The sequence below is a fragment of the Diabrotica virgifera genome, chromosome 4 (assembly GCF_917563875.1).
Source record: "Diabrotica virgifera virgifera chromosome 4, PGI_DIABVI_V3a".
Classification (NCBI taxonomy): Eukaryota; Metazoa; Arthropoda; class Insecta; order Coleoptera; family Chrysomelidae; genus Diabrotica; species Diabrotica virgifera.
Window position 1 is genome coordinate 121,053,899 of NC_065446.1, and position 26,181 is coordinate 121,080,079.

Sequence of the window (26,181 nt, forward strand, 5' to 3'; positions counted from 1 at the left end):
GGAGATATTAAGCAATTAAGCGATTAAGATCTCATTTAAAATCAATATGGCGGCTAATGCAACTGCGGAATTCAGTCGAGATTTTAAATTTACACTACTATTGATCTCTCCTAAAGGATATAATTATAAAATTTGGGGCAGCTCGGATACAAAATTCAATTCAATAAATGTGCTCCCCCCACCACTTTTTATTATTTTCCCATGTAACTCGCAAAATATCAACCGCATGAAAAAAATTGTTGGAAATTATATTTTGAACAATTTTAGTTGAAAATGGCGTAGATATTGAACAAAAACAATTGCTATAAAATCAATCCGGTCTTACGCTCGCGCCATTACCGCATACGTACTACCTTAAATATTAATTTTAGCAAAAAAATCAATGAAATCAAAATTGTGTAGAATTTAATTCTTTTCATTTTTGCACAGGTACATATTTGTTGTAAAACTAATAATAAACGAGATAATTCAATAATTCAATAATTATGCTCCAACTGTCACTATTTTCCCCTCATAACTCGGAAAATATCGACCGCACGAAAAAAATTATTATAAATGAAATTATAGAAAATCGTATTTTCAACAATTTCAGTTTCTACACTTTTTGCCAAAAAATTGAAAATGGCGGAGATATTGAGCAAAAACTGTTCTCGTTTAAGATCAAGATGGCGACTAACGCAACCTTGGAATTCAGTCGAGATTTTAAATTTATACTTATATTGACCCTCCCTAAAGATTAGAGTTGTTAGTGTCCAACATCCGTAACGGATAGGCACCATAAGAAGAAGAAAGATTAGAAAAATAAAATTTGGGGCAGCTCCTAATGCAAGGTTAGGCCTGTTATTCGTCTAAACCGACTGGACTAAAACCCATTTCTACCTTTCGGTGTTGGGCCTACCAATTTCTAAATTAGTAATAAAACGCAAATTGAACAGACTCGATCTATGGAAAATATAAAATGATAGAAGCAAAATCCAATCAACAATTCTGTTAAACTTTTTTCTGAACATAAACTATTATCTTTGGTAACTGTTTCGCTGTTTTTGCCTTTTTTAGTTTATAGTAGTATAACGATAATATTAATTCATTAGCGCCGATATTGTAAGCATTGTTTGGATGTTTTTTTGAAGATATAAAATTTGCCTGTTCTTGTTTATGGTGTTGAATCGCGGACCTTGGAACGAAGATATGTGCAGAAGATTGAAAGTATGTAATATGTGACTATATCGTAGAATACATAAGATCGCATGGATTGACTCACTCACAAATGAGGAGGTCCTCAGAAGAACGTAGACGAATCGGGAGGTAAATACTGAACACTCTCAAACCTCAAAAACTACGATACTTCCGACATATTATGTGAACCCCTCTTACAAGTCATCCTGTAAGGAAAAATATTTGGAAAGCGAGGTCCAAGAATAAGAATAAAATCATGGTTACCTCAGAACCTGGTTCAACATTTGTCCAGCTTTTCCGCACTGATATAGACAAAATAAAGATGTCCAATATTATTGCCAAGGATGATTGCCTAGTGCCAAGCACTAGAAATAAACAAACCAAGACGCTTAAATGTTACGAGGAGCACTTCCCAATTACGATTTACAATGTACACACATTGTAAAAAATCATGATTCGGGATTGCTCCTCGTAGCATTCAACGTGTCTTGGTTTGTTTATCTCTAGTGCATCTTTATTATGATTTTAGTATATGAACAATTTTGCGATGAGTCGTCGATTGTTATGATTACTCATCTCAACAAGTACCTACGCGATGTGCATTGAAATCACGCGAAATATCGACTTTTTTAAAATAAAGCCGGTATTGTTATTTAGTTTAGTAGTTTATAGCTTTAAGAAAAATGTCGCTAAATTAAACACTAGCCAATGAGCTGACTGGTTCGACATTTCTCATTGAGTGCTTAGATAGTGTCATAAGTCATAGTCATAATAGTCTGGGAGGCAGTGTCAAATTTTCACGGTGATTTTGGCACGAATTCTATGAATTTATTTTGGTGGTTAGTACTTGTTTGATAACGAAAATGTCTGTCAGCTGACGCGACTCGGGGGCTTTTAGTCAAGAAAGAATAATTATGAAAGTAGATGGAAAAAGCCCTAGAATTTACATGTCAAATATTTATCTCCGTTCATCACATCCATAATATGGTCTAAAGGATAGGATACATGGCTTTCACACGCTTTCACCCCGGAGGCTCGAGTTAGATTCCCGGCATCGGAAATCCTTTTCGCTTTTAAAATTGACATTTTGATTTGAAAAATAATTGTTTTTATCGCCAACCGTCACTAAAGACATTCATTATTGTACTCATTTGCCCTCATTTGCGGCAGTAAAGTAACACTTTATTGTACTGAAAGAAGAATTTTACTTTACCTGCCGCGATTAATCAAATTAACCGAGATTGAATGTAAGTGGTCGATGACAGTAATCGAATGGCGAGTATTTGAGTGAAATTAAAATGTATTTACTTTAATTATTAAGAATATTGTACACAATTTGCGATCTTATCAATGAAATCTATGTCAAAAAGTAAAATTCTGTAGTAATTTTTAATTATATTCATATAAAATAAATTAAAAATTTACCGATTTAGTAATTATTCAATATTGATAACTATCGATTAAAAATCGAAAGCGGCCATCTTGCAAACGTTATCTGTCATCACTGTCATGAAATTATTATGACGTCTAAAATTTAAAAAGTTCTTAAACTGTAAATTGTAAGTAAGTGTTAAAACCAATATCAAATTGTTGGCGATAAAATTTTGTATGCACCACGTCAGTAAAGACTCTTTATCAAACTCGTCGGTTATTCGTCTTGCTCGCTACTCTCGCTCTGCTCATAATATCAGACTCGTTCAATAAAGAGGTGTGTGTGTGTGTGTGTGTGTGTGTGTGTGTGTGTGTGTGTGTGTGTGTGTGTGTGTGTGTGTGTGTGTGTGTGTGTGTGTGTGTGTGTGTGTGTGTGTGTGTGTGTGTGTGTGTGTGTGTGTGTGTGTGTGTGTGTGTGTGTGTGTGTGTGTGTGTGTGTGTGTGTGTGTGTGTGTGTGTGTGTGTGTGTGTGTGTGTGTGTGTGTGTGTGTGTGTGTGTGTGTGTGTGTGTGTGTGTGTGTGTGTGTGTGTGTGTGTGTGTGTGTGTGTGTGTGTGTGTGTGTGTGTGTGTGTGTGTGTGTGTGTGTGTGTGTGTGTGTGTGTGTGTGTGTGTGTGTGTGTGTGTGTGTGTGTGTGTGTGTGTGTGTGTGTGTGTGTGTGTGTGTGTGTGTGTGTGTGTGTGTGTGTGTGTGTGTGTGTGTGTGTGTGTGTGTGTGTGTGTGTGTGTGTGTGTGTGTGTGTGTGTGTGTGTGTGTGTGTGTGTGTGTGTGTGTGTGTGTGTGTGTGTGTGTGTGTGTGTGTGTGTGTGTGTGTGTGTGTGTGTGTGTGTGTGTGTGTGTGTGTGTGTGTGTGTGTGTGTGTGTGTGTGTGTGTGTGTGTGTGTGTGTGTGTGTGTGTGTGTGTGTGTGTGTGTGTGTGTGTGTGTGTGTGTGTGTGTGTGTGTGTGTGTGTGTGTGTGTGTGTGTGTGTGTGTGTGTGTGTGTGTGTGTGTGTGTGTGTGTGTGTGTGTGTGTGTGTGTGTGTGTGTGTGTGTGTGTGTGTGTGTGTGTGTGTGTGTGTGTGTGTGTGTGTGTGTGTGTGTGTGTGTGTGTGTGTGTGTGTGTGTGTGTGTGTGTGTGTGTGTGTGTGTGTGTGTGTGTGTGTGTGTGTGTGTGTGTGTGTGTGTGTGTGTGTGTGTGTGTGTGTGTGTGTGTGTGTGTGTGTGTGTGTGTGTGTGTGTGTGTGTGTGTGTGTGTGTGTGTGTGTGTGTGTGTGTGTGTGTGTGTGTGTGTGTGTGTGTGTGTGTGTGTGTGTGTGTGTGTGTGTGTGTGTGTGTGTGTGTGTGTGTGTGTGTGTGTGTGTGTGTGTGTGTGTGTGTGTGTGTGTGTGTGTGTGTGTGTGTGTGTGTGTGTGTGTGTGTGTGTGTGTGTGTGTGTGTGTGTGTGTGTGTGTGTGTGTGTGTGTGTGTGTGTGTGTGTGTGTGTGTGTGTGTGTGTGTGTGTGTGTGTGTGTGTGTGTGTGTGTGTGTGTGTGTGTGTGTGTGTGTGTGTGTGTGTGTGTGTGTGTGTGTGTGTGTGTGTGTGTGTGTGTGTGTGTGTGTGTGTGTGTGTGTGTGTGTGTGTGTGTGTGTGTGTGTGTGTGTGTGTGTGTGTGTGTGTGTGTGTGTGTGTGTGTGTGTGTGTGTGTGTGTGTGTGTGTGTGTGTGTGTGTGTGTGTGTGTGTGTGTGTGTGTGTGTGTGTGTGTGTGTGTGTGTGTGTGTGTGTGTGTGTGTGTGTGTGTGTGTGTGTGTGTGTGTGTGTGTGTGTGTGTGTGTGTGTGTGTGTGTGTGTGTGTGTGTGTGTGTGTGAAAAATGGTTTGGATGCGAGTCCGTTAGCCACAGATTTTTATTTTATTTTTACCTCAATTTATTAGTTTTGTTATATTTATACGTATTTCACTTAAATGATTATATTTGTTTCTTTCAAGTAGTTTATGAGTAATTTAAATATTTCCATTTTATGACAACTTAGTAGATATTCTATACTAATTGGAAAATGAACTTGTGTTTGTCGTAAATTGTAATATAATTGATTTATATATCTCTCGTTAATTTTGCATTTATATCTCTCGTTAATTTTGCATTCCAAGAAAACATGGTTTAGATCTCTAATCGAAACATTATCTCAAAAACAGACTGATGAATTAATTATTCCTAATTTGTGCAGATGTGCCTCATATTTCCCGTGTCGAGTTTTTAATCTGACGATAGTAGAAATATCTTGCTTTGGCAGGTTATATTTAAATATGTATTTAGGTGGTGGAGGAAGTTCTTGATGTAAAGAAAAATATAAATTTTTTGACATGCTTGTAATATGTTTGCATTCTATTTTCCATATTTTATTTATTCTAACTTTGACGTCATTTATTGCATCTGTCGATAAGATGTGAGTTAGTATCTCACCTTTTTTTATTGCATCTTTGGCCAACTCATCCACTTTCTCATTACCCAGTATACCGGCATGACCTTTTGCCCATATAAATACTACTTCCACTTTAGACAAATTATTTTTTATATTACAATATATATAATATTTTTATATAATATATAATATTTTTATAATATTTTTATATTAGAATATATATAATAAAGGGTAACTTTACTGACTTGGTACATAAATAGCTATTATAATACTGTTTTCAGTGCCGGATTAACCATTAGGCGGACTAGTTGGCCGCCTAGGGCCCGGGCACTTCATGGGGCCCGCATCTCGCTAAAATGTATTAATTAATATTGAATTATTGAGGCAGTAATTTAAAAAAACAATGTAAAATGTTAAATAAATCAAATATGGCTAACTGAGACAAAAAAAAGAGAATGGTTAATTTATGATTTCCAATCAAACTCAGTTTTTTGCTTTGTCTTTTGTCAAATATCAGGAAAATACAACCGACTTCAAGACAAATTAAGCAGTTATATTATCTTTACAAAGGCATTTTTATATTCCATGTTCTAATCATTCCCTCAATTTGGTAATCAATGTTGCAAGCAAATTTCGCTTAGAAGCTAGTAATTATTTTGGTATGGTACTTTTTTTTTCAATTTCTACCCACCGATGGGCCTTATATAGTCCATTCAGTCTCGGGTAAAATATTGCAAAACCTCCGGATTTTAAAGAACTTTTGGATTTGAAAGAAGAGTTTGGATTGATATGAAATTTGGCATACGCATAGCTAACATGTCAAAGAAAAAAGTGATATTGTGCCGATGTGTGTTTTTGCTCTAAGGACCACCCCTTCTCGGAGTTGAAAAAATATAGCGTCAGAATACGTCCGGAAGTGGATAAACTGACTAATTCTAAGAAACTTTTGTTTAATATAGTTTTTCATCTAGGCAATAAATTTCGAGTTATTTGCAAGTGAATATATTCATTTTTCAACAAAAAAAAACACGTTTTAGACGGTTTTTCGCAAATAACTCAAAAAGTAAGTATTTTACCGAAAAAAATATTCTTAGCAAAGATATAGCTTTTAAATAATTGAAAAAATGTTGTATTTGTGCAGCCTGTAGGTAGACCCAGTAGAAGCAGAGTTGTAGCTTATAAAAAGTAGGTTCTTATTCGTCAAATTCCAAATCGAATATTTCAACGTGAAATAATCAAAAAGTGAAGCACTTTTCATGGAAATCTCATCATAACTTTTTTAAATGTTTAAAAAAAGCATTATTCTTGTTTTTTAAAAAGTTTCTAGCATAAAAAGTAAGCAAGATACGCTCAGAATAAAGCTGATACCTTTTTTGGGTAAAAAAACTGGTTAAAATAACCTCCTAATTAGAATCTCAAATGAAATTAATCCTTACCGCTTCACAATCTACTTTACTTATGTATTGTTTATATGCTCTGTAAGTTTTGTTGGTATAAAGTGCTTATTTATAAAAGCGCTGTAGTAGAAAGGCCTTGAAAAAGTCACTTATTACGAGTTATGCAATTTATTTTTATTAATACCTCGACAACTAATGGCCATTGGCATGGTACAGTGGATTTTTCCAATCAGTTACCTAGTGTAATGTGTAGTGTGTGTTGCGTAAATGTCTTGTTACTTAGCAAAGTCTACGTCATTGTTTTTGCAAAGAGACGCTAATTGTATCCGAACGTCTGCGGTCCGTCCGGTGAGTACCGATCCCACAAGGATAGAAACTATTTTCATTTATTAATTTTTAATAAATGAAAAATTCTCTACCCAGTGTATGATTGTATGCAAATTTTGAACAGTCACATCTTAACCAATTTTTATCTTCCAAAAAGCAAAAAACTGAAATATTCAGAAAAGCAAAACCTACATATTTTTACTCTTTAAGATTTTTGGTATCACTAATAATAAATTTTTAAGTTATTTTAAAAAGGAAGACATTTTTTTAAAAAAATTTGTTTTACTTTAACTCTCAGTATTTTGAAATATAAGCACTGTGAACCAGTGAAACTTACAGATCATATAAATAATATACAATAATAATATAATAAGTACAAACAGGGGGTGATTTTCCAGATTTTTTTGCCAAAAAAATGAATCAACATTATTGTGAGCTTTACTTGCTTAATTTTGATACTAGATACTTGTTTAAAAAAATAGACATAAAGCTTTTTTTAACACTTTAAAAAAGTTGTGATGAGTTTTCACCGAAAATTTTTTGGTTATTTATGTTGAAATATTTGATTTGGAATTTGTTTTCATTAGCTCCAGCTCTGCTTATACTGGGTCTACATACTTCATACAAACACCATTTTTTTACTTTTACATACGCTACCTAGATTTTCTTAAGAATATTTTTTTCGATAAAACACTTAATTTTGGAGTTATTTGCGAAAAACCGTCAAAAAACGTGTTTTTTTTTGTTGAAAAATGAACGTATTCACTCGCAAATAACTCAAGAAGTATTGATTTAGTAAAAAAACTCTATAGAACAAAAGTTACTTAGAATTAATCAGTTTATCCATGTCCGCATTTATTTTGAATGTATGTTTTTTCACCGAAAAGGTGGCATTCGTACCCAGGGCAAAATCACATATCGGCACAATATCCCTTTTTTTGGCATATTAGCTATGAACTATTAATGAGAAGTTATTGCGAAATGTCGGTTAAAAGACTTAATAAGTACTAGATGGTCAGCTAGATTTGATGCCGTTAAAGCAGTACAAAGGTTATACATATAGGAAAATGAATAAGTATTAAATAGCTCTTTTAACCATTATGTGGTACCAAATTTTAGAACGTTTTAGTGCTGCTAGTAAACATTAAAAGATCCGACTATACATTTATCAGATACAGTTATTTTAATTAAATCTTTAGTAAAGTACCTAATAGAAGTAACAAAAAAAAAATCATCTTTTTTACATTGTCGTAATTTATTTTTAGAGTAACTACTTTCCAAAACAACATAAATATCTGTAAATTTGTTTTAAGTAAATGGTCGCTATAAAGGGGCCTACTTCTTATGGCTGCCTAGGGCCCCATGATGCATTAAACCGCCACTAAGTGTTTTATATTGTGTCGTATAAATAATAAAACATGGTATTATAAAAAGTTTTTTTATAAAAGTGTAATTATTTTTATTATTATTTTTTCTAGTCTTTTTTCATTTTATGCCCCAGTTTTGGGCCAGCTGACACATTATTTATTAAAAAGCTTTGGAACACCTTACTAAGTAAAAAAAAAAAGCCATGCTAAAATGTTTCGGTCAAATTTTACACTACCTCCCGGGCTATAATATAAAATCATAAAATTTATATTTAATATCGTTTTTACATTTCTATGTCAAACTTAGTAGCTATCTTTAATAGTCTGGGCTGATTATCGGAGAATAGGCCATTTTTGGGACAAGTTATTTATCAGCAATTTTATTGCTGGAATCGAATTATAAGATCCTATATATTAATAATATAGGTATGCAAAGTCCTCAGATAGTTTGCTACTTTTTTTATACACAAAATGGCGCACGAAAATCGTGTTTTTTTCAATTATTGCTCTATAACTCCGAAGATTTTAACTTTACAACAAAAACACCCAAATAAAAATTCACCGTGATTAAATTCTGCATAGAGACGTGTTTTTCCCGATTTGCTCCGACGAAAATTTTCTTTGGAAAATGCGGGTTTTCCCAACAAAATTTTTAATTTTCATATAAAGTTTTAGATAAGTAATTATCTACCAATAATTAAACAATTTGGTGACTTAAAAGCCTTCTTGGTTTAGATTATAGTTCCAGAAGCTGGTGAAAATTGAACGAATATTTTAGCAACAATTCAATTGTTAATTAATAATTTACGGTCGCAATAATAACCAGTTGTACAATAGACTCACTTTTAAGCTTTGAAACAATTAAAACAAATTATAAACAACGGAAATATCGTATATTTATTTTGCTGTTTCATAACTTTTTTGCAAACGGTTGGAAAATTTTTTTAAAGCATTCATTTTCAAGACCCATGAAATACGCATTTTAAGTATTTTTTAAAAGTAGAATATAATAAACAATTTCTGAGAAATGTTAATTTGTTTATAACAATTTTTTTTAAATATTTAAAGATTATGCAACTGAATGAAAAATTTATATTTTGTCGACAAAATATTAAATAGGCATCACACCTTTATAATTTTTTTAAGTTTGATCAGTGTCTCATGATCATTTTGGTTGTTATTGCGACTGTAAATTGTTAATTAACAATTGAATTGTTGCTAAAATATTCGTTTCATTTTCACCGGCTTCTGAATTTATAATCTATACCAAGAAAGCTTTTATTTCACTAAACTATATAATTATTAATAAATAATTGCTGGCCCAAAAAAATTATTTAAAAATTCGAGATTTGTTGGGAAGACCCATATTCTTCGAGGAAAATTTTCATCGGAGCAAATCGGGAAAAACATACCTTTATGTAGAATTAAATTGGGGTGAATTTTTATTTGAGTGTTTTTGGTGTAAAGTTAAAATCTTCGGAGTTATAGAGCAATAATTGAAAAAAAGACGATTCGTAGGCGCCATTTTGTTTATAAAAAAAGTAGCACCCTATCTGCGGACTTTGCATACCTATATTAATAATATATAGGATCTTATAATTCGATTCCAGCAAAAAATTGCTGGTAAATAACCTTTCTTTGTACTTTACTAATTAGACCAGCGTATTATAACTATTTTTTTTTAATTTAAAGATTATGCAAAAAAAAAGAAAAATTTATATTTTGTCGATAAAATATTAAATAAGCATCTCATCTTTATAATCTTTATAAGTTTGATCAATGTATCATGATTATTTTGGTTTTTATTGCGATCATAAATTGTTAATTAACAATTGAATTGTTGCTAAATTATTCGTTTAATTTTCACCGGCTTTTGGTATTACAATCTATATCAAGAAAACTTTGATGTCACTAAGTTATTTAATTATTGATTAATAATTACTTACCTAAACCTTTATTTGAAAATTAGAGTTTTTGTTAGGAAAACCCGCATTTTCCGAGGAAAATTTTCGTCGGAGCAAATCGCGAAAAACATATCTTTATGGAAAATTTAATTGCGGTGAATTTTTATTTGGATGTTTTTGTTGTAAAGTTAAAATCTTCGGAGTTATAGAGCAATAATTGAAAAAAATACGATTTGTCGGCGACATTTTGTTTATAAAAAAAGTAGCACACTATCTGCGGACTTTGCATACCTATATTATTAATATGGAGGATCTGATAATTCTATTCCAGCAATAAAATTGCTGGTAAATAACTTTTCCATGAATTTTGCTAATTAGCCCAGAGTATAATAAAAGTATATTGTCATAGAATAGCTATTGGTATAACAAGGGAGGAAAGTGCTACTTTTCCTCCCGAGAATGAAGTTTACAGCCCGACGCGTAGCGGAGGACATTAATTATTCAAGGAAGGAAAAGGCACTTTACTCCCATGTTATACCTATGATTTTTCCACCTTCCTCAAATAACAAGTCATTATTTCAATTTTAAATAATTTATTTATTAACCTTTAACTACACGCCCTGGCGTACTTTCTACGCCAGATATAAGAATTCTACTGCAAATATATTTAAAAATTTAATTTTTAACCTTGTTTATCTACCTAACCTATTATGATAGTCCAGGATTACTAGGGCTATCTTCTCCCGGTAAGGGTGGTTAACCCTTATCCGAGGGGTGGAATGATTAATAGTCGTTTCACTGTTGAAGTTGTTTTATTATACTCGCATGAGTACAAGCTGGTAGCAACCTACGTAACGTCGTCTCGCGGAGTGTAGATGACACTATCTTTTAATGTGAATAATCTTACATCTAATAAAATAGAATGACGAATGTGGAATGTGTAATGAGGATTCCCTTATTATGTTTTGGTTGTATAAATATATTTAAAAGTGCAAAGTCAGCGTCGACCCTGAAAAGTGTTTATAGTGGCTGCATGTATAATTACACCTCACGATCTAGGTCAACAATGTTTATGTAACGAAAGAAGGTTGGAATTGTTTATGATGACATTTAAATAACCGAAAGAAATTAGCGTAGATAATTAAAGGGTGTTTTTAAAAGATATCTAATGAGTACAGATGAATTCTTGTACACCTTTCCCTCCTAAGAATTTTCTGACTACGGGCAGAAAATTTTGCAAGTAGTGCTACCAACCCATACTGTGTTGTAATCAATACAAAAAAATTTATTTTATATACAAACTTCCTAAAACTACGTAAATACATAAATAAAAATAAAAATGTTCGTTTAACAACATTGTTTCATCACACTTGTCACTCACTGTGTTTTCGGATTGTAAGCATATAATCTATTCTTATGTATTTCCTTGATTTTATTGTTTTCTATTCTGATTTTACAATTAACGTTATTTACTTCTGTTACTGTGAAAGGACCTACATAAAGACTATCAAACTTACCATTCTCTTCCCTTTTTACCAGGACTAGGTCTCCTATTTTAAAGTTTTGAGGTGTTGCTTTGAGCTTATTCTTTTCTCTTGCTTGAGCTCTTGTTATAGCTAGTATATGGGTGTTGTCTATGTATAGGTTCTTTAGTTGATGCAATGTTATTCTTGAAAGGCTGTCTGCGTAGTTACTTTTCCCTGTTATATACTCTATTTCGAAGTCATATTCTTCTAGGTCTAATCTGATCCTCGTGAGTTTTGAGGTTGGTTCTTTCATTGCAAATAGGTGTGTCAAAGGTTTATGGTCTGTTTTTACTTTGAATGTTGGTGCTCCATATAGATAACATTTAAAATAATTAATTCCCCAATGAATCGCTAGTAATTCCTTAACGATTATAGGTTTATTACATTCTCCTTTACTAAAACTTCTTGATGCATATGCTATAGGTAGGTCTATTCCGTTGTAATCTTGACTTAGGATTGCTGAACAACTCTCATTGGATGCGTCTGTTGTTAGGATAAACTGTTTGTTGAAATCAGGATATTTTAAAATTGGTGGTTTCGTCAGAGATGCTTTAAGCTTTTTGAATGCTTTTTCACACTCCTCAGACCAAAAAAATTCTACTCCTTTCCTCGATAATCTGTTGAGTGGTCTGCATATTTCCGCAAAATTTTTAATAAAACGTCTATAATAGTTGCAAAATGCTACAAATCTCTTTGTTTCTTCCGCTGTCTTAGGTGTCGGATATTGTTCAATTGCTGCATACTTCGCTTTGTCGGGTGATACTCCCTCTTGAGAAAGATCATGTCCTAAATATGTTACTTCCCTTCTAAAAAATTGACATTTTCCTGGGTTAAGTTTCAAATTGAATTTTCGACATGGCTCAAATGTCTTTTTCAGGTTGTCTAGGTGATGTTTTTCGGATATTCCAATTACTACGATATCGTCCATGTAAAGAAATGCTTTGTCTGATGTTAATCCTGAAAATGCTATTGACATCATTCTTGAAAAGCTATTCGGGCTTTATTAATAACCGAAAGAAATTAGCGTAGATAATTAAAGGGTGTTTTTAAAAGATATCTAATGAGTACAGATGAATTCTTGTACACTATCACTGGAATGTGCTTTACAATTGGTTTTAGTTTCGTTATAATCGGCGTTCTGGGAAGATCGTAATTTACATTTTAGTATTTGTTGTTTCCGGTGTTGGACAATATACGCCACAATTCTAGTAATAGAAGTAGTCATATAAGTACATCTTTCAATTGTCTTTAAGTCATTATGGCACAAAATATATTTTTCTTTATAAACAATACTTTTTTCATGTAAAAAATCACATTAAAAAAATTTTTTTATTGGTAATTTTATTTATCATGGAATCAGATTCCAGTTATAAATCCCAATTGGCTTACTGAGAAGGAACCCCAAGTAGCTGATGCCGAATAAGGTTTATAACAACAACTAAGTGTATTTTTCAAAAAAAAAACTAAACAAATCCGCCGTTTTTAGGTATATTTCCTAGTGGCGTACAAAGTACGCCACGCGTGTAGTTATGTTATAACTTGATGCGCGGGTAGTTAAAGGTTAAAACCTTCTTATATACTTGGCTTGGTTGGTGTCACGGACTCCGCAAATTTTGTAATCCATTTTAACAATAGTTCTAGACTAACTAGGTACTTGAAATTTTCAGGATAGCTAAGAGCTGACTAACAATGCAATATTTAACTGCTATTGTATGGATAAATGGATTTTTTAAATTTCAAACTGTTTTAAATATGTGATTTTTTATGACATTTTATATTAACTATGACACTTAAATTCCATTTTAACGTAAGTCAAAACATCGAGGGCCGATAGCTCTGTGGCAGAGCGTTAGATCGGAGATCTACTGGTCCTGAGTTCAAATCCTACCTCTCGCTTACCTTTTTTTAATTTTTTTAATACATAATTACAACTTAATATACTTAAAATTAATATTTTATAAGTTAATTATTATATTATGCCATTGTAAACAACCGTAGTATTATAAAAATACTTACACTATCTTATTTCGAGTAATTGTGTTTAGTGTGTGTTTGCAATAAAGTTAAGAGCACTTAGGATGTTAATAAAAATCTGATATATCCCATAATCGGTTGAAAATCCATTACCCGCTATTGTATGGATAAATAATTTTTTTTTTAAATTTCAAACTATTTTAAAAATGTGACTAATGCTATGACATTTGAATTCCATGTTAACGTAAGTCAAAACATCGAGGGCCGATAGCTCTGTGATAGAGCGTTAGATCGGAGATCTACTGGTCCTGAGTTCAAATCCTATCTCTCGCTTACCATTTTTTAATTTTTTTAATACATAATTAAAATTTAATATACTTAAAATTCATATTTTATAAGTTAATTATTATATTATGCCATTGTAAACAACCGTGGTATTCTAAAAAGTACTTACACTATCTTATTTGGAGTAACTGTGTTTAGCGTGTGTTTGCAATAAAGTTAAGAGCACTTAGGATGTTAATAAAAATCTGATATATCCCATAATTGGTCGAAAAACCATTACTTGCTATTGTATGGATAAATTAATTTTTTTTTAATTTCAAACTATTTTAAAAATGTGACTAATATTATGACACTTAAGTTCCATTTTAACGTAACATAATACATCGAAACCTGATAGCTCAGTGGTATAACGTTAGGCCGGAGATCGAGAGGTCCTGGGTTCGAGACCCGCCTGTCGCTTACCTTTTTTTTTAATTTTTTAATACATAATTAAAAGTTAAAATACATAAAATTCATACTTTACTAGTTAATTATTATATATGCCATTTTAAATAACCGTGGTATTATAAAAAGTACTTTTTTATACTAGTGTAATTTTTGGAATCATAATTATAAATAGCAGTTGTAGCATTACAAATTTCTGCTACAATGTTTTGTTAATAGCATTCATTAATTTTATATCCTTTCCCAAGAAAAATATTCATTTTTCTAATTTATTGTGCGAGTTTATATATCATTAAAATTTCCTAAGCCGCTCCTGTTGGAAATATTTCAATATTTCGCAACATTGAAAAACGTTAGGAAATTTCCTGTTTATTTGTGTAAACATTCATTATTCTAGAATTAATCATTGAAAAGTTCTTTCCCTTTCTTTTAAGCGGGAAGCATTTTTGTTATTATTGGCCTGAATTTTGAAAGATCGTTGAGTTGTCTTGGACGATTGGTCAATACCTTCAGCCGAGAAGAGTGATCGGCTTGACGCGTAAGGAATTTACGGAAGGTTAGGTGCACCGCTGAAAAGAAGTAGTTCTAAAAGCATGTTTTGAAGGTAAACATCGCTTCACGTGGTAGAACTCACATACTCGCAGAGAATCGCATTACCGGAATTGTCTTACCGGCTTGAAAATGGCTTTTTTCGTTATGGTAAACGAAGTGAAAGACTTACAATTTGTCCTGTAAATATTATGGAATACTGGTACAAAATTTCACAGCATTACGTTGGATATATTTATGTGAAAATCGAGTATAAGTATTGTGACGTAGTTATGCCGGTAAAGTAGTGTGCGATTCTATAGTATTGAGAAGCTTTTCCAGTTTTTATGATGTTATGGTCATGTTCCTGTATTCAATTCCTGATTCCCGGATGAGATTTCTGATTTGGTCTCAACTTTGGTCCTGTCTCCTCTTTGGTTAGAATTGAATGCTTCCCCTATCTTGGATGGAAAATTTTGGTTAAGTGCCAAGTGTGACGTGTGACGATGGATTTTGTTTAAAAAAGGTATGAAATAATATTTGTTTTTGATTAAATTCACAAGTGGATATTAATTTGGAAAAGGTTTTAAATATTTTAATAGTTTGTTTTCAACATGGACTCTCGGAAAGTTTTTTGTAAATTACATAGAATAGCAGTGACATTTGACAGCCATAAGTCAATTTTTGTTTAGAGATACACTGCTAAAAATAAGGTTAAGAATTGTAAAATCATATATTTATTTTTATTATTCATTTCCTGTTTGAGAACATATTTATTCTCAAAGTAAAAATAAAGTCTAAAGGTTTAAATAAACATTATAAAATGTACCTATTTTTATTTCTTTAACCTTTTTTTGGAAAATTATTAACCAGATGTCTAATACAAACGAAATAAGTTTTAGAGTAAAGAAAAAGAAATGGCATAGAAGCCATAGGATGGTAAATAATAACCCAGTTTGACCCAATGAGGAATCTAAGATGAATGTTCCCAATTGGTTCCCAAAAGTATAGAATATATCCAGTAAGTACTCGATATGTGAATTTGAGGATTTTTCAAACGGCGTCCAAATTTCTTTAAATAGTAGGAAAGTCCTCAACTCTATGTAAGTATCCTTTGCTTATTTGGTTATGGTAGTTAGTCTTCTTTAAACCCTCTTACCCCCCCCCAACGATTCCACGACCTGCCACCGCACAACAAATGAGCTGCCGTTCGCAAAGAAGCTTTATATGCCTGTTCCTTCTTCTTTAGCCCCATTTCGACCCAAAGTATTTTTATAGTTGGTTCTATCCCTGTTCCCATTTGAGCAGACATGTAAAACGCTTCACAGTTAATACACCTACTAAAAATCATATTTTATAAGTTAATTATTCTTTCCAAATATGTTGTGTCCTATATGTACAATAACAAAACCGTGATATTATTAAAAGTACTTTTTTATTAGAGTGTAATTTTTGGAATTTTAAGCATGTTATCGTTAAATCGTTTATCGTTAAATTATTTTATATTCTTGTCTATAAATAATAAAAAGGTTTTAAGTATTATAAAAAAGTTCTTTTTTATAAAAGTGTAATTATGTAACAACATAATTTATTAGAAAACTGAAACTAACAAGTAGTTACAGCAGAATTGTCAACTGTCAAATATGTACAAGTCAAATTATTAATGTAAACATTGTTAAATCAAAATAACAATTTACTGTTTGAGAAAATAAAATGTTGTATAGGGCGTCAATAAGTTATTTGGTCAATGACATACCATGACGTTTCTTTTACTTTTACTCCCTAGGGCGGAAAAGTAGTTTTACTCCCTAGGGAGGAAAAGTACGACTTTGATCCCTACAATCAGGTCCGGAAATGTATACTTTCGGTAGAGGTAGGTGGAAAAATTCGTTATCACTTTTCATGAATTTATGTTCTACCCTTACCTTCTATTTGGGCAATTCGTCAATAATATCTGCAGTGCAAGCTTCAAACCCTTTGGCGTTTAGACCAGTAACAGCAAATACACTTCCAGCAGCTGGATATTGAATTTTTTCAGAAGGAGATAAGTTTATATTGGAAGTGGTAACAAATAGTATATCCAAATTTGGACCACCCCACATTACAGATGTTACGTCTCTAGCTGGAATAGCTATGACCTAAAAAAAACAAGCTGTTTACAAACATATGGTTCAAGAACAAAATGATGAAAAAAGTTAAGAAAGGTGATAAATGGTTGAAAAACTCATACAGAAGTAAAAAAACTTAGATTTGTATACTGGTATAAAATAGTTTATTAAAAAACTTAAAACGTCATCCAAATGGATTGCAAAACGTTTTCGATCTACATTAGATCATCTTCAGTGCATTCTGCTGAGTAGATGAAACTGGCACACTATTAAAAGTGGTAACCTCAAAACATATGGTTTAGATAGTATTATTTTGTAAAATATAGCGACTCCAAGTCCATGTTAACCCGGCACCTGCCACGTGGGTTTGCAAGACGTCAACTGCCACGTGGGGTGCTCACAGTACCCCTTAAAAATTTTCTGTGATCTACTTGTTTATAAACAAAATAATGTGTTGAGTTACACAAGAATAAAAAAACATGTTTTATTAATTTATTAGTACCAAATTAGCAAGTACCAACCCATTAATAAATGAAGTAAAGTAAAATATCTAAAAAAATTAATATTTATTGAGTATAGAGACTATATTAAGGGCTTGTTTATATGTAGGCGGTTTACCAACGTCGACTGCGAGGTTTACCTGTTTTACTTGATCTCACCTTAATGCTTCCTTTGAAGTTTCACCCCAATACCAAGGAAAATAGGGGGAAAACAGGTTAATCGCGACGTTTACGTTGGCAAACCGCTCTATATGAACAAGGCCTAATAATTTAAATCAGTTATTACAATAAAAAAATGTAAATCTGACTTGTTTATCAAAAACACAAAAAAAATTTAAAACTTAAACTGCCACATGATGACACCCCAATTCGACTTTAGAGCTACAAGTTCAGAATGACACTAAATAACCACTTGAAACGCAAACAGATTTATGCTATATATAGGCCAGTCAATGAGAGCAAGAACAGGTTATTACCTCCGAATTATTACCTCCTACTCCATGGATTTTAATAAAATTTTAGGAATAGGCTGAAAATATCACCTTATTCAAGGTCTACCCTATGCCGATGTGTGCTTTTGTCTAAGGGGCGGTTCCCACACCTTCTCGGGGGTGGAAATTTTTTGGTTAAACAACTACGGAAGTTGCTAGAGAACCTAATTCTAAGCAAAAATTGTTCTATATTTTTTTTTCGAAAACTCAATATTTTTGAGTTATTCGTGGTTGAAAATTGGCCATTCTCATTGAAATATAACACCTTTTCAAACGGTTTTTTACAAATACTTTAAAAAGAGTGCACCTAACTAAAAAAATTATAAAAAACATTTTTGTAGCTCATAAAAAACAAAGAGACCCCGTTCCTTCTTCAATCTCCTAGTTATAACACAAAAATAGATATGGTAGGTAAAAAGAGTTTGTTTTTTTGGTACATGCTCAAATCAGTGTATTTAACTTGAAATAACAGGGAAACGGTCGATTTTAGGTGTATAACGCTACCAATACCTTTTATTGTGCTTGAAAAGTTCTTTCAAATAAGCAATAATAAATGTCGATTACATTCAAACTAAGCGAGATATGCTGCAAGAGATTGATGACTAACGAATTTTAAGAGAAAAATTGAGAAGTATATTTAACCCCTCATCCACAAGAATTTAAATGCATCGTTTTACTTCTACAATACATTTTACTACAGTGTTATTTTTATGTTCAAAAAGTTGAGCCGGTTTAAAATGAATGGTTTTTGAAAAAAAGAAGATCAATTTATAGAGCGCATATTTAAATTTTCTTAAAAATCTTCTTTTTCTCCATTTAACTTGAAAATGATAAGAGATACTGTTATAAAAAATAAAATCAAAATGTTTATCTAGAAGAAACCTACATTTTTGTATGGCATCTTTTTTTTTTGGCATCTCTTATCATTTTCGAGTTACATGGAGAAATAGGAAGATTCTTAAGAAAATTTAAAAATGCGCTAAATAATTTGATCTTATTTTTTTCAAAAACCATTCATTTGAAGCCGCCCAGCTTTTTGAACATAAAAAGAACACTATAGTGAAATGTATTGTAGAAGGAAAACGATGCATTTAAATTCTTGTGGATGAGGGGTTAAATATGCTTCTCATTTTTTTCTTAAAATTCGTTAGTCATCAAATTTTTTACAGTTTATCTCGCATAGTTTGAATGTAATCGACATTTAATAGTGCTTATCTTAAAGGTCTTTTCAAGCACAACAAAAGTTATTGGTAGCATTATACACCTAAAATCGACCGTTTTTCTGTTACTTCAAGTTAAATACACTGATTTGAGCATGCACCAAGAAAACAAGTTTTTTCACTTACCATATCTCTTTTTGTGTTATAACTAGAATATTCATAAAGGAAAGAATCTCTTTTTTATTTTATAAGCTACAAAAATGTTTTTATTGTTTTTCTAGTTAGATGCATATTTTTAAAGTTATTCGCAAAAAACCGTTTGAAAAGGTGTTATGTTTCAATGAAAATGACCAATTTTCAACCAGGAATAACTCAAAAAGTATTGAGTTTTCGAAAAAAAAATTATAGAACAGTTTTTGCTTAGTATTAGGTTCTTTAGCAACTTCCGTAGTTATTTAAGCAAACAATTTTCCACCCCCGAGAAGAGGTGAGAACCGCCTCCAAGACAAAAGCACACATCGGCATAGGGTAGACTTTGTTTCTTGGGCTATTCCCTACTTACTGTGAAAATATCACGTAAATCGATATAGTAGGATGGAATTCGGAGCCACATAACCTCATTGACTGCCCTAATAGTATTATAGAAAGCTACTATGACGCACAGCACGGTTAACAAACTTGAAATACCAAATATTTGATGAAAATGTGTTATGGGGTGCTGGTAGCACCCCACGTGGCAGGTGCCGGGTTAATGGATTAAATTATGATATGAATGCTCAAAGGGAAACATGGTTCCCTGCTCAATGCCAGTTCAATGGGCACAGACCAACCTATTGAACCCGGTTGGTCCATGGATTTTCCCATTGATTTGATTTTAAATGGTTGGTTCAAACAGGCCATCGACTCAATTATTAGACAAAAGTTATATCAAATAAATATTGAATAGGTTTAAGAACCGTCAAAAATACATCAAACTAGTAAGAGCAGGCATAGACTGGTAAACAGCAACTGTCAGAATAGAAAATGAACTCACTAAGAATTTCTCAATAGTCAAAGAATTAAAGCAAATAGAGGGGATGGCACCGGCACCATTCAACCTGTCTATCGAATGTGATAAGACAGTTAAGTATAAAGAGCTAATCTCCTAACAAATAAATCAATACAGATTGGTGCTTATACGAACGTCATCAGAATTTTGTATCACAGAACAGAAAAGGCGGTAGGAATGTATTGAAAATTATTAAAAACAGAGGCAAACAGACAGAAATAGAAATAAATATTCAGAAGATAAAAAAGCTAACATAGTCAAGAACTAGAGAAAGCAGATGCACGGTTGAATTAGAGGACGATATTATTGAAATTGTAGAAAGTTTTATACAGGGTCATCAACTTCTGTGACAAAGTCCAATATATCTGTTATTATAAAATATATGAAAAAAAGTTGTTTTTTTCATAAAGCAGGGTCCTCCAAAGGTTTCACCCCTATTCAGCGGTCCTCATAAACGCGGTCCCCGATTGAGCGGTCTCAATACAGCGGTCCCCGTTTCAGCGGTACCCCGATTCAGCGGTGCCCAATTCAGCGGTCCCCATAAACGGGTTCCCCAATAGAGCGGTCTCAATAAGAAAATAATAATATGACAATGATAAGTAATTAGTTTTATTGTAGGATATTATTTTAACCTATTATTGTTTGAAAATATACAGGTAATATCTAAGTGTCTGGTATATACCCCAGTTAATAGGGAAAAAAATCATCGGTTTCACGTAAAAATGTTCTACAGGGTTTTCAAAGTTTTAAACGGTAGATGAGGAATAACTGATGATAATTCCGTGAAGACGTACAGCTGATTTTGCTTTTTTTTTTAACAATTGTAAAGAATGAAAAAAGCAGTTTTTTGACTATAAAACGTTTCTTGTACATTTTAGAAAAAAATGTTTAAAATAAATGTAGATCTTAAAAAGTTCTTTAATTTGGTGGTAAGCATATTGTAATATATAAACAATTGACCGAGATAATTGCAAAAAACCCTCATTTTTGCAGTAAATTATAAATATTAATAACTTTATTTTTTGCACAATGACGTAAAATTTAATGAATTTAAATTACGTCAATTAATGAGTTATTTAAGTTATTTAAGTGTGCTAAATTTCAACCAGATCGACCAAATATTTTATAAGTTATTCAATTTGTTTATCCCAGAGAGCAATTTTTTATACAACTGTTCTTGCCCTACAGTGACTCTGTGAGATATTTAGCAGATCGCAGTCGATTATTTGAGACTTTAATTTTAAGACGTATTAAAAAAATTTTAACATTTTATTGAAATTGTTATTAAAAAAACTGTTTGAAGAAGACCTGACATTTTAGCTTATAAACAATTAGAATAACTTAGATATTTTTTATGTTCCGTGCTTGCATGTAGGCTCAATGAAAAGCTGATGAAAAAATTAATATAAAAAAAGAAAAAATAATTTTATATGACACACAGAAATCAAGTTAGCATTTATTTTTTAATAAATCATATTTCCGTTGTTCATACAAACTAAGAGCTGAAAATTGAACAGATTGTATATGAGAATCTACGTTTTATGATCCAGTTTATGAACTGCCTATGCAGTGAAATAATAAAAAGTTGTGACCCTTTAAAATGATGGAAAATCATGGAAAAATCAATTGATTATATATTTTTTTAATTATTGAATTTTACAATTATTTTGTAAGAATTCTGTAAATTTTATTAAATACAGTATATTATTAAGATAAATATATAATAAAAAATACACATTAAAAAAGAAAAAAATAGTTTTTTATGACCAGTAGAAATCAAGTTAACATTTGTTTTTTAATAAATCATATTTCAATTGTTTACAAATATTAATAGGTGAAAATTGAACAGATTTTATATAAGAATCTACATTTTATAATCCAATTTATGGATTGTATATGCAGTGAAATAATAAAAAGTAAGGACCCTTTAAAGTAATGAAAAATCCCTGAAAAGTAAATTGATTACATTTATTATAAAAGTTATTGAATTTTACAATTATTATTATTTTGTAAGGATTCTGTAAATTTTATTAAATAAAGTATATTAGTTACATAAATTCTATAATAATTATAAATTAATGCAATACATAATTTTTTTAAATTTTATACTGACTTAATAAAGTAATTTTTGTTTTATTATAATTTTATTCGATGAATCTATTAATATTTGTCTAGGTAAGCATCTAATAAGTACAATTATATTTTTGCATTATTTAATGATGTATGTGTAAGTTAAATAATTAGAATTAAATTTCTGTATTCGTTTTAATAGTAATTTATTTGAATAAATTTATATAATTAAGTACAAAAATTAAAAATAAAAGAATGTTCATGAATTTTAATTTGATTGTTCTAGTCAACGTCTACAACTTAAAAATTGCTTCTTTGCAAGTTATAGTTCATCTTCTACAAAGTGTATTTATTTCTTTAAATAAATCATCTAACTTAACTTCTTCAAGAATGACTGCAGCGCGATTGAAACATTTTTTTCTCTTCTTCTTCCAGGCTTGTCGTATTTTTCATACTGGCATCATAAATGACCATCATTAAAAATACTCGTTGCATAATGTAGTATCATTTTGAAAATACGTAAATAAAACATCAAATTGTTTGCAAATTATTTACCATATTACCCTACTTTTTATGCAATTGCAAAGCTATATGTAGGGTGATTTTGGGACAATTTATTGTTTATTTTATAAAATTCATTTTTTTTTTGTTAAAACTACTGTCCTGTTTTTACTCATTTTCCTGAACGATGCCTCTCAAACGGCATGCTGCAGAACCAAACGCCGCTGAAACGGGTCGGTGGAATCGAGAACCGCCGAAACGGGGACTGCTGAAATGGGTACCGCTGAACCGGGGACTGCTGAAAAGGGTCGGTGGAATCGAGAACCGCTGAAACGGGGACTGTTAAAATGGGGTCTTACCCCTCCAAAACACGGTGCCAAACCAAAGTTATGTTTTTTTTAAATAGAACACCCTGTATTTTATTCAAAATCTGGTTTCTCTACATTTTTCTGATTAAAAAGATATAACACTTGTCTAGGGTTATACTGAGTGTTTCAAAGTTATGAGCACTTTTATCAAAAAATCATACTGATTTGATCGCCCTATATGATTCTAACAGTATAATATAAACTTATTTTTTTACTGCTGTTGACTGTCAATATTAAAGTAGTTTTGCATCAACGTACAATTTTTTTATCACTACACAAATTGTATACAGGGTAAGTCAAAATTCAAATAAAAAGATTTTCTTCATATTTTTAAATTTCATATTACCATCAGAATTTACAGAATTCTTACGAAATAATTGTAAAATTCAATAATTAAAAAAATATATAATCAATTGATTTTTCCATGATTTTCCATCATTTTAAAGGGTCACAACTTTTTATTATTTCACTGCATAGGCAGTTCATAAACTGGATCATAAAACGTAGATTCTCATATACAATCTGTTCAATTTTCAGCTCTTAGTTTGTATGAACAACGGAAATATGATTTATTAAAAAATAAATGCTAACTTGATTTCTGTGTGTCATATAAAATTATTTTTTCTTTTCTTATATTAATTTTTTCATCAGCTTTTCATTGAGCCTACATGCAAGCACGGAACATAAAAAATATCTAAGTTATTCTAATTGTTTATAAGCTAAAATGTCAGGTCTTCTTCAAACAGTTTTTTTAATAACAATTTCAATAAAATGTTAAAATTTTTTTAATACGTCTTAAAATTAAAGTCTAAAATAATCGACTGCGATCTGCTAAATATCTCACAGAGTCACTGTAGGGCAAGAACAGTTGTATAAAAAATTGCTCTCTGGGATAAACAAATTGAATAACTTATAAAATATTTGGTCGATCTGGTTGAAATTTAGCACACTTAAATAACTTAAATAACTCATTAATTGACGTAATTTAAATTCATTAAATTTTACGTCATTGTGCAAAAAATAAAGTTATTAATATTTATAATTTACTGCAAAAATGAGGGTTTTTTGCAATTATCTCGGTCAATTGTTTATATATTACAATATGCTTACCACCAAATTAAAGAACTTTTTAAGATTTACATTTATTTGAAACATTTTTTTCTAAAATGTACAAGAATCGTTTTATAGTCAAAAAACTTCATATTTCATATTACCATCGAAAAGTTCCTTCATTATACTTGCATATCTTTTAAATATTCCCTATACCTAAAGTTATTAGTTTTCGAGATATTTTAGTTTAATTGTTGATAACTCATAGATACGTTTATTACAGTAAATTAATTACCCTTAATATTAGGAACCTCCAATGAGTTTGATAATGATAATTAATGCAATATTCCACAAAAATGGTAGTTTAAACAGACACAATTTTCATTATTACATATTCCACAACCAATCCGTACTGTGCCCAGACAGGTAGTCAAACGAGATGGTCCTTAAATATTTGGGGTGGGATCATAGGCAATTACGTTATAGGTCATTTTTTCTTTGAGGAATCGGTAAATGGTGAGGTTTATTTAAATTTTCTAGTGAATCATTTACCTATTCTACTTGAAAATGTACCATTAAACATCCGCCAACATATGGTACCTTCACGACGGAGCCCCTGTTCACCACAACGCACTTGTCAACTGTGAACTCGATGAACTATTTCCTGAAAGATGGATAGGAAGAGATGGGCCAGTTCACTGGCCACCCAGATCACCAGAATTAAACGAAGTTGACTTTTTTTTGGGGTTATATTAAAGACGTAGTGTATAGGTCACCTCCAACAATATATTATAGTTGACGATATGAAAATAAGGATTCAAAACGCCTTTCAAATTGTCACACGACAAATGCTTACAAACATCAGTAGGTCTTTCGAAACTCGTCTCCAGGCTTTTGTAGACGTTATGGGAGGTCATTTTGAACACCTTTTATAACATAAGAAGTGCGTTGAATATTTTTTTATTCAATTTAGTTTTTTTAATAAATTTTAATAAATTAAAGTATTGTTATTAATAACTAAGTAATACATGTTGTTATCAACAATTAAACTAAAATATCTCGAAAACTAATAACTTTAGGTATACGGAATATTTAAAAGTTATGTAAGTATAGTGATAGAGTTTTTCGATAATAATATAAAATACAGGGTGTTCTATTTAAAATTATGAAGAAAATCTTGTATGTGCATTTTGACTTACCCTGTATACAATTTGTGTAGTTAAAAAAAAATTGTGCATTGTTGCAAAACTAATTTAATATTGACAGTCAAAAGCATTAAAAAAATAAGTTTATATTACACCGTTAGAAACATACAGGGCGATCAAATCAGTATGATTTTTTAATAAAAGTGCTCGTAACTTTGAAACACTCAGTATAACCCTAGACGGGTTATATCTCTGGAATCAGAAAAATGTAGAGAAACCAGATTTTGAATAAAATACAGGGTGCTACATTTAAAAAAACATAACTTTGGTTTGGCACCGTGTTATGTAGGACCTTGATATTTCTCACTAATTTTAAAATATGTACATTAAAGGTGTCTATAACTTTTTTTAACAACTTTTTTTCATATATTGTATAATAACAGATCTATTTGACTTTGTCACAGAAGTTGACCACCCTGTATATCTGGGACTTACATTAAGCTCTGATGGAACACAGGAGTAAAAAATTTAAAGTACTTTTCTTTGAATTTCTGATAAGGTAAAGGAAAACAAAGCTTATTTTTCACTCGCCAGTATATTCTACTCAATTTACACAAAACTGGAAATAAAACATCAAGGTCTAGAATACTATTATCAGACCAATGGTATGTTATTGATGTAAGACATGGGTGATGTCGAAAAACTAAAAAATAAATCTGAAAGTCCTAAAGAATATATTTGAATCTATTACAGGAAACTGATCCAGGTACACGCATGAACACTATCAGCTGTTCAAAGGGGCACCCATGTCAGAATTCGTTAAACTAGAGTATTCGATGGGTTGATTATACAGTATGTCCCTGTAAGTTGTATCCATATGGAAAACATTTTTATTATTAATTTTACGAAAAAAAGTTATTCTTTATAAAAATCTCTGCATGGTCCAAAACCTAAGATTTAACCATCAAATATCAAATTTTTTGAATATTATACGAGGTATG

At 31.6% G+C, this 26,181-nt stretch overlaps 1 protein-coding gene across 1 annotated transcript in view; it reads right to left on the minus strand.

Annotated features, from left to right (window-relative positions):
* Positions 1-26,181, minus strand: part of LOC114331748 (putative sugar lactone lactonase YvrE) — a 240,834-nt gene that overhangs the window by 76,598 nt on the left and 138,055 nt on the right. The window contains exon 6 of the mRNA XM_050649600.1: positions 16,665-16,877. Coding sequence (XP_050505557.1) covers positions 16,668-16,877 — 210 coding nt within the window. The 3' untranslated portion in view covers positions 16,665-16,667. The remainder of the gene's footprint in view (positions 1-16,664; positions 16,878-26,181) is intronic.